Raw genomic sequence first — 10437 nt, 5'->3', positions numbered from 1 at the left:
ACAGATTATTTCAGGGTCTCTTTTCAAGAGACTAAAAGCAATATAAGTGATAAATATTACCATTCTGTAGAATATTCTTATATTTCACTTTTACTTGTTCCCATGTTCTAGTGGGTCCTGTTGTGGCTCTAATGTGAAAGAGGATATACTGTAATATAATATAATATGACATAATGTAATATAATAAATTACTTACGAGTTTAATTTGTCAGCAACTTTCTGCCAGCCCTCTCTCCTTGCTTTTGCAGCCTTTGCAGTGTTCCCTTGCGTTTTAATTAAACTCTGAAACTCCTGAAATCCCTCAATCAAGAGTTCTTGCTCTGCTGCCGAAAAATACTGAGCGCGCTCCTTCGACATTTTTGCCGACCAATCAAAGGGTTGCCGATCAATGTTTCTACTATCGATGCGTAGCCACTTTTAAGCCACCCAGTGATCTCACATTACTTCATCCAGCTATACTAATCGTCAACAACAGGTGTGTTCGGAGAACCGGAATAGCGAGCTCAAAGTTGGCGCGATGATTTGATCTTGGATGTAATAAGCGAGGTATGAAGAACAGACCCCTGGCCCATAAAAGAGGTTAACTAAATGTAACTCTACAAAAGTAATTACAGAACGTAATCACACAACTTCAGTCACAAACGGACCTAAACACAAAGACGCAGGAGGGTAGCTTTTATAGTGGTTTGGCCAAACCATTTACGCACAATAGGGAGAAACATAAACAAACACCAATACTAACTAAGCACAGAACAACGTAAGTAAACACAAAACACCCCCGTTTCTCACAAGCACTTGGTTGGTCCTGCTGAACAGGTGTTTACAAAGTCCTCAGCCCTTGGCAACACCTTTTGCCCAGACAGAAAACAGCCACCTCCCCAAACCAGGTAACTCAAAGTAAGAGAAACACAATTAATATTAAAGAAACAATTTTTGAAAAACCACACAATGCTGTTATGTGCACACTTCATAACATCAGTGTTAGGTTTAAGTGAAGACATTCATGAATTATATTACTAAGATAATTGCAAACCAATACAATGATGTGAATGAAGGGACTGACTTTACAATAGACATAGCATAATTTTTTTTTTTTTTTTCACCCAGCCAAAAGCATTATATATGTTCAAAGCACCATATCAGCCTCATGTTACACAGAGGCTGTTAATTCAGCGCTGCAATTGCTCCAGTAGGGGGCGTACTTCTTCAGCCAGGAATTTTGACACCTGGAGGAGAGGAGCAGGAAGAAGAAAATACATTTTACACCATTAGTTTCTTAACAGTCGTCACCGTCGCCAACCGGGGCAGCAGGCATAGCTGCAGTAATAGGGGAGCTGTGGCTTAGATGAAAACATTCATCTGTTGTCAGACTGAACAAAAATAAGGCTGTTCATGCTGTACCTGCTGTGGAGCACGCCCAATAAAGGCCTTGGGGTCCAGCAAAGCATCCAGCTGCCCTAGAATGGGTGCAAAGTAGGGGTCTCGCTGGATTCTGGCCAGCAGGTCATTGTCTCCACCTTCCTGTTTGACCACAGCTGCTGACTCTTGGGAGAGAACACAGATTTTCTCGTGGCACTCCTGAAGGAGACTGATAGGTTTGTAGCTTGAACCTATCCGCTGGAACGTTGAAGACAATATAATTACACAGCAAAGCAAGACACGGGTAGGCAAAGTTCTTCATGTTTCTCGTGCACGGGAGAGACCGGACAGGCGCCGTTCCTTCGCTTGACCCCAGTTGCTCTCGTCCGTTCTCCCGTAACACTGCCCTTTTATTGAGGTTACATGAATATGCATAGGTTCATTAACATATGACGTCTACATACACACAAAGAGTACTTTGCCTGTGAGTGTGATTTGTGTGAGGTCAAGATGTGACCCTGTGAAGACTCCCCAAAGCTGGTGCCAGGCGTCTAGCAGATCTATCTAAACAAAAGGCTCTTATACTTAAAGAGATATACGTGTGTTTGCTATACCATATATCAACAAAGAGAAGATGGAACCTCTCTGATGTTCCTAGACTGTGGGTGTGCATTCTAGTGTGGAATACACACCAAGCCTTTACAGCCTGCTAAAGATCAGTCCTATCACTACACAATTGATTATATACCTTTAAGCATATATGGTTAAATATTTCTAAGCATAAATGACAATGAACAATACAAAACCTAACAGACACAGGGAAAAAAAACAGAAACATTAAGGTGGAGCTGACTTTAACAGCCATGTTGTTGGGTCTCCATGTCAGGTCTGGTTATTGGTAATCAGCTTCTTCATTTAAATGGTCAAAACACTGGTTACTAGTCAGTAAGATGATCTCATTTCAGTCATCTGAATTTCTGGTTACCACTGGCATTTTCTGCCCAGTAAACAATCTCTCCTGATCAAGCAAAAATGCATTCATCCAGTTATGTTCAAATTATTATTGTGTCCATTCTGACTCACAGGGTATTCTCTCCTACCTGTCTGTTGCCTCCTGCCTTCACTATCGCCATAATAATGTTCTCTGTGGCCATGAAGGGCAGCTCATTGCGGATGTGTCTCTCAATGACTTTGGGGTAGACCACAAGACCCTCTGTGATGTTCTGCAGCGTGCTGAGGACGATGTCTGCTGTCAGGAAGGACTTGGGCAGGGAGATCCTCCTGCACAGGAGCAAGGCAGAGAAGAGGAAAGAAACCATCAGTAATCGCAAGTAACAGCTTTTTACTCAACCACTGAATCCTGGGTAACAATGTGCAATGCATTGTAGGATGTGTAGTTCTTTAACCATTAACGCAATTATGTACATGGGCTGTATCCCAATTCAGGGTCTGCAGCCTTAAAGTACGCAGCCTCAACGATCCTCAAGGGCCGCGTACTCAAAGACCGCTAAGGCCGGAAGTGCGAGGCTTGTGTAATGGGACGGTCTAGCCTCCTTTGTGCTGATACTGTTGTTTGTCAATAAAGTTAAAAAAAAAAAAAAGAGCCTCTGTTGCGCTGCTCAGGTTGCCTAGCAACCATGATACGAACCACTGGAAACGTGTCATACAGCTTTGTTTGACAGAAATGAAGGAGAATCTTTTGTTCATTTGTTTATTTGTTTCTACATGAGCTTTGATCATTCTCTGTAAGATTAAGCTCAGCTATTGAACGGCGTATATTTTAAAGGCTTTAAAACCAAGTTAGTACAAACGTCACTAATGTCACATAACTTTGCCGACATGTGGCCAACAGTAATGTTTAATGTTCTTCATTATTAAACATTTGCACATAAATAAGGTATATAATATTCAGTACTTAAAGTGTACTCTTTGGCCGCCCCTCATCGGCAGTTTTTTTTTTTTTTTTTTTTTTTTTTTTTTTTTTTTTCCCCTTGCAAATTTATCCACACCCATCGCCGTGCTATGCATTCTGGGATATGTTGGGCCACGAAGTCTACACTGCCACAGCCTTAAAATTCAGGGAAATGAAGGACGCATTTCAGGGCTGCATTTCGAGCAGCCTTTGAATTGGGACAGCCTTCGGCGCGCCGCTGTGACGTAATCGGCCTTGAAATGCGTACTTTAAGGCTGCAGACCCTGAATTGGGATACAGCCATAGTCTTTTACTCTTGATTTCTTTTCTTTTTTTCCCTTTAGGTTTTCTCTTTTGTTGCTTTATGGCCATGATTTATGTCTTAGCTGTTTGGCTTGGTTCAAAGCCTAAAACTCTGGAAGATTTCCTGAAGTGTCAGTGGAAAATATGAAGGAGAAATCCACTTTTTATTTTTATTTTATTTTTTTTGTTTCACACATGGTACAGCAGTAATGCATTCCCATACACAACCTTCCTTTCAATTAAAGTAACACTGTTTCCATGCATGAAAAGGAGCAGGAAGAAGAATAAATTCTTATTGATACCTGCCCCCTATCTGTGATAATACAAGTAGGCAACCAAAATTACACTATGACAATTTTCTGCACATAACAAAACAAAGCAAACAGAACAATATACTCAACAATGAGCAATACCACTAAATATCAAACTAAAAGGATCATTTTTCTACAATTAAATTCTATTATTTTCAACTTCTTCATATTGGTTTATCATTTTATTCTTATAGCAGATTTTAAATTGAGAAACATTTATACAACACTTAAGATGATCACTGAGACAATTCCAGTTTCTTATGCCTATGACTGTTGGACACATTTGCCTTTGTGTGGTTCAAGCAAACCGGTGCTTAAAATAAAACTTCCTTCTGCCGTCCCCATTTTCTGAACACGATACAAATAAACTTTAACTTAAGAGGTAGTGTTTTATTTTTTGCCCTAAACATAATAGTTAAAGTCTGTAATTTCACTATGTCTTCTAGTTTTAACAATTTCGATTTTATAAACAAATTATTAGTGTGTTCTCTATATTTAACATTATGCATAATTCGAAGTGCTCTCTTCTGTAATAAGTATAATGCTTTCATATTAGTCACGTATGTATTCCCCCATACTTCAACACAATAGCTCAGATAGGGTAGAAACAATGAAAAATATAATATTCTCATTGTCTTGTAATCTAATATATATCTAACATTACCCAGGATATAAATACTTTTAGCCAACTTGTTTTTTTTTTTTTAAAAAAAAAACAAAACAGTTCAATATGTAATTTCCATGTTAACTTTTAAAACCAGAGTCCCTATAAAAGTGGGCAGTCACGGTGGCACTGCATAAAAGCTACTGTGGGCAAAAACCATAGGCCTGTTAAATTAAGCTACTTCTTCTTCTAACAGGAAAATCATCCATCCATCAATCTTCTTCCACTTATCCGGGGCCGGGTCATGGGGGTAGAAGCCTAAGCAGAGAAACACAGACCTCCCTCTCCACAGCTACCTCCTCCAGCTTATTCTTAGGCAGCTCAGAGATATAATTTCTCCAGTGTGTCCTGGGTCTGCCCCAGGGTGTCCTCATGGTGGGAGATGCCCAGAACACCTCGCCCAGGAGGCATCCTAGTCAGATGCCCGAACCACCTCAACTGGCTCCTTTCAATGTGGAGGAGCAGCGGCTCTTCTCTGAGCCCCTCCTGGATGGCCGCACTACTCACCCTATCTCTAAGGGAGAGACCAACCACCCTTAGAAATGGTAGCTGGTAATGTGACCGCTACAGCTCCCACATCACTGCAGCACCAATCCGTTTGTCAATCTCCTGCTCCCCTCTCCCGTCACTAGTGAACAAGACCCCAAGATACTTAAACTCCTCCACTTTGGGCAGTAACTCATCCCTGACCCTGGCACTCCACCCTTGTCCGGCTGACGGCAATGAGTGAAAAATATAGGGAAGAGTTCACCCTGCCCAGGGTAGGGTTACCGGAGCCCCAACCTGGGAGTCAGTCCTGGGGAGGGTGCCAGAGGACAAGTGTCTCATGACCCGGCTTTGGCCCATGGGGCCCGGCTGGGCACACCCCGAAGAGGAAAACTGGACCCACTCTTCTGTAGGTCCACCACCTGCAGGAGGCACCTTAGGACTCAGGTGCAGTGTTTTCCGGGCAGTGGCCAAGGGCGGAAACCCCGGCGGACCGATTCACGGTTACTGAGACTAGCGAGCAAGGAAATCATATTAGCACTAATTTAGCAGTGAACACACAACTGTTTCACCTTGGTTTATATATTTTTTACTATTGAACTGACTTTTTTAATATTTCAGCTATTTTTACGTTATGTTTAACTAACAAATTTACTTCCATACTACCATACAATTGGAAAATGTTAAGCTTTTGTTCTTTCAGTTATAGGATTCTTTGTTCCTCTCAAGTCTTCAATTTTTTTAACAAGAAGACCTTGATGATGCAGAAGCAACACTCGTAACTGAGAATCATTGTTCACTACTACATACTGTACGATTCTACATTGTTGTGATATCTAGTTCACAGAGGAGAACATTGACATACCAAATTCACAGCAGTGTAAGTGTGTCTGTGTTGGCTGACCTGTTGGCGCTGTCATCCAGTGTCCTCTCCAGCCACTGCACTGAGGCAGTCTGCAGGGGGTCGGCCATCAACGCAATCAGATGTCGGGCCAAGCTACAGCAGCGTTCTGCACGCATGAGGTTCCTCTTGTAGGGCATAGCACTGGAACCTGGAAGAGGAGCAGGCAAAGCTTTAGGCTGAGGCACAGTTTAACAGGTGAAAAGTGCTTTTGAATGAGCGAATGTACCAATCTGCTCCTTCTCAAAAGGTTCCTCGATCTCTTTTAGGTTGGCCAGCAGGCGGATGTCTGTGCAGATCTACAGCAGACGACAGTATAAAGTTTAGACTCTGCTAGATCAGCTTTTTGAAAATCCTGAGCTCAAAACCCAAGTTTCTTTAACCACCACTAAATGGAGACATTTCCTCACCTTGTGCACCTTTGACATCAAAGTTAGACAGCTCCATCAGTCTGATGAAGGCCTATGAAAACACTGCAGCTGCAGTCGGACTCACTGGAAGTGTGTAAAGCCGAGCGTGGGGAGGTCGGCGTATTCCTCTGCAAAGTTTGCCAGCCGGTTGATGACTCTGGCCAGCTGCAGGAAAAACAAGCCTTTAATGATGCAAATCAGGGTGTCAAACTTATTTTACATCGTGGGCTACAAACAGCCAGCTTTGATCTTTAGCTCCCAGAAGCAGTGAAGTTGCATAATAAATGTGACCAATATGTTGCAATGCCTGTCCTGTAATCTTTAAATATAATTTTCCATGAATTCATTGAAAATGTCCTTTTTTTTTTATTTTTTATTTTTTTATTTTTTAAATGGACTCACTGTAAAAACCAAAAAACTAGCCGACAAGCTTGTTTGATATTAATATATTCATTTGCACTGTTTTCATAGAATTTCTGGACAAACAGGTGAGTCTCACCTTAGGCAAGAGGATGTTGAAGCCATCACGCAATGCAATGAGATCCTGAAGAACAGAAACGACAAACATGAGAAGCTTTAAAGAGTCAAAACTCATCACTGCTGGGTTTATTTATGCAATAGTCCTACTTACAGTATTGTCTCCCACATAGCATGACGTAGCTCCGAGGTGGATGATGGGAGCAGCTGTGGGGCAGCAGTGTGCAAAGGTGTGGACGTGCGCCATGACATCGTGCCTCAGCTTTCGCTCTTCTTCAGCCGCCATGGCAAAGTCAATGTCCTCTGCATGGCTCTCCATCTCTGCAATCTGAGCATCAGTGATGGGCAGACCCAGAGCCTGAGGAGGAGAACATTGAACACAGAGAAATGATGACAAACAGGAAGAGTTCCTACAAGCAACTCGTAAAGTTTAGAGCTGGCAAAACAAAAGTGCTTGTAGTTACAGAATGAATTCTGAACCATTTCCTGCAGGGTTTCATTCATTTTCAGAGTTTACTTATAAGCTGCTTCCTACTTATGTGGAGCTTTTTGACTCTTGATAATACAGTTCTTTACTTTTAAGATATTCATTTATCAACAGTTACAAATGCAAATATGTTTTATATAAATACATGTTTTATTATAAATACACATATTTGCAGTATTGCCTCTTCTGTTGATGAAAAGGATGTTTGGGTAAAAGTCACACAGTGACTTGCATTGCTAAGCTGATAGCAAACAGCCTCAGTTGTATTACCGGCCCCTACTAGACTGCGAAAATAACACCTGTGTTATTTCGTGTAATTTGAATGCATTTTGTGCCAAGAAGTCAGCCTTTGATCTCGTAGACTTTTCTATGTGAAACGGCTCTGCTTCTTCTTTGTGGCCTCAGCACCAAGCTGACAAGCTCTCACAGCTGTTTATGGTGAGTCCATGAAATGATGCCACAGCTCTGAGGTCGCTCCAAAAGATATTCTGGCACAGTTATGAGAGCTTGGTCCACATTGCCAGCAAAAAGTCAAACTCGTTGAATCACCTGGTAATTATATTCACATTATTTATTCACTTTGTCCTTTTGAATTTTCTAGCTTATTATAGATTGTAGTTGAGCCAGTGGCTCCTTCACTTGTTGCTCCTGTATTTTCCTCAATGCTCAGTGTGTCAGATCTTTCGCTACTTCTCTGCCTCGTTAGGTAATAATGATACTTGTAAGGCATATTGCATATTTGCAGCTCTGGAGGTCAGGCTCACTAAATTGGAGACCAAAGTGTGTGTGTGTTCGTGTTCAGCAGACAATCAAGGACAGAGCTGGCCCAGACGCCTGTCTGCTTGCCTTTTCTCCAGTTTTGATCATTATGTGCTGTCTACGTGAGGTCCGCAGTGTATGGGAGGAAGAGGAAAGGCAGCAAGTAGTTGCGCTGTCTCAAGCATATAAGAATGATGAAAAATCTGTGCTTATCAGTTGCATTTATCTAATATTAAATAACTCACAAAAAAATGCAATTTCATCTATTTTATTTTTTGATTTTTCATTATATTTTTGTTTGTTGTATAGGCTATATACAGGGTTCCTTAATTTTTTTTTCTGTTATTTTAATAAAATGCAACTCTGGAACTGCCAAATGTTTTCTGACTTATACACAATTTCTTTTTACTGTATACTAACAGTATGTTAAAACCAAGAGACTTGATAGGGCTCTATAAAGGTTGCAGACTTTACTTCAGAACTTTTCTTGTCCATGTTCCATTGGTTTTAATTTTGCACTCCAGTATGAACACCCATCCCCCAACAGACCTAGACCGTAGTTCACAGATTTGCTTTGTCTAGGGTTTATTTCTGGGATTTCGCACAACCCAGGGTTCAAATCATGAATCCATAATGAGCTTGGATTTACAACATTATGAATGAAATGTGCTCTATTCGGAAGAAGCAGGCCCCCTCCCCTTTCGACGGGTTGTGTGTGAGACTTTAAATCGAGGGCGTAGATTTGGTTTTGGCATTGGTGGGGACGGATGATTCAACCACCAAACCCTGCCCTGTTTCTTCTTTTTTTTTTTTGGTCTTTGCTTCTTGATTTAAAAAAAAAAAAAAAGGAGAAATATACTTGCCTACATATGCTAGTCTACATGCTTTTAAACCATTTAAAATTACAATTCATAGTTTTGTGTGAATTATATAATGTTATATTACTATTAAATGACTAAGAATTTTAGACTTTAGTTTACTTCAGCCATATTCCATATAAATCAGGTATCATACAAAAATAAAAATAGCTTCAAATACAGTCATGACAATAAAAGAATATGACTTTAACAACATTACTTCAGTTATAGTACACCAACATCTCTGATACATTAGCACTAAGGGAACAGTGAATGACCTGGTGGTTTTTGTCTATAAAACTACTCTAAGATTACCACAAAGTAAAAGATCTCTCAGCAAAATTATGCAACATTTTAGGCACACTATTGCCCCGATCAAATCAGTGAGCTGGGATTTTTCATTCTAAACATGAACTACTGTTACAGCAACAGACATGGATTACTGGTGCCCCACACAACTCAATGTCCACTATGTGACGGAGCCAAACACATGCCTTCTCCTCTCGTTAACTGAGATAAACTGCTGGCATATTGGTTTTACATCTATACTGTCCAGTCTCTCGTGGTGGACATGGCATACAGCATTTTACCTTTAAGCATTTTACATTTTAACGTTAGACATATAATTTTAACAGCCTCTGTAAACTAATATCCAGGCTTGCTCGAGGCTGCCGTTTTCTCTGACAGTTTCAATCAAAATTAGAAATGCTACTCTGGGAGACTGAGAGAACTTGGATTTATGAGCTTGGATTGGAAACTAACTGTTGTGCAGTTAGTTTCCAAAACACGTTATTCATTGTTACATACAATTTTAGACTGATGTGGGCCAAAGCCTAGCATAGCCTGTAACGTTATTATGACGGACACATTTTATGAGTGAACTTGACTTTAAGTGACTTACAGGTTTCTTTGAAAAATACTTTCTTATATCCAGGTTCTTCGTTTTTGCTGTCATCCTCCTCTCCTCCTTGCAGGTCCTCGCAGCGCAGGCTTGCAGCTGCTAAAACTAAACAGAGCTCCCTGAAAGGCACAGCCAATCACATTGGCCATATTTGTCACATGAGGTAGGACTCCAGTAAAGATCGTAATTTAAGTCTTTCTGCACCGCTGGGTGAATGAGACGTTGACAGATCGTTTTTTTTCTTCTTCTTTTTATCCGGTTTGTTTTTCTTTACTCGAAGAGATCAAATTATTGGTGGGGACATGTCCCTTCCGTCCATGCCAAATCTACGCCCTTGCTTTAAATCATCAAACTGTAAATTATAAATTTTAAATTGTTATTGATCCCTTTACCCCTGGTCCTAAAGTGTATATTTATTTTCTTACTCTTCTCATATTTATTCTTTGTTTACTTGCACTGCTGTAACTGGAGCCACGTCGTCTCGTCTCTCCATATACTGGACTGTATGTAGCGGAGATAACAAAGTTTACTTTGACTTCAGCAGCGAGCAGGCGCACCGCGCTCACTTTTTGCGTATAGAATTTTGAAAAAAAAAAACAAAAACATCGGT

The 10437-nt window shown here is 40.7% G+C and overlaps 1 protein-coding gene across 1 annotated transcript; it reads right to left on the bottom strand.

Annotated features, from left to right (window-relative positions):
* Positions 1 to 660: 660 nt before the first annotated feature.
* LOC120717754 (adenylosuccinate lyase-like) lies at positions 661 to 7203 on the bottom strand. Its single transcript, XM_040005974.1, has 9 exons — positions 6978 to 7203; positions 6846 to 6890; positions 6432 to 6511; positions 6347 to 6377; positions 6166 to 6235; positions 5940 to 6087; positions 2460 to 2640; positions 1402 to 1578; positions 661 to 1226 (listed from the first exon to the last, which is right to left on the bottom strand). The coding sequence occupies exons 1-9, from the start codon at positions 7140 to 7142 to the stop codon at positions 1170 to 1172; spliced, it is 954 nt and encodes a 317-aa protein (XP_039861908.1). The 5' UTR covers positions 7143 to 7203; the 3' UTR covers positions 661 to 1169.
* Between the last annotated feature and the right edge of the window lie 3234 nt (positions 7204 to 10437).

Source organism: Simochromis diagramma, unplaced genomic scaffold (genome assembly GCF_900408965.1).
Source record: "Simochromis diagramma unplaced genomic scaffold, fSimDia1.1 OVJJ01000510.1, whole genome shotgun sequence".
Classification (NCBI taxonomy): Eukaryota; Metazoa; Chordata; class Actinopteri; order Cichliformes; family Cichlidae; genus Simochromis; species Simochromis diagramma.
The sequence above is the reverse complement of the archived record's forward strand: the minus strand, read 5'-3'. Positions and strand labels throughout refer to the sequence as shown.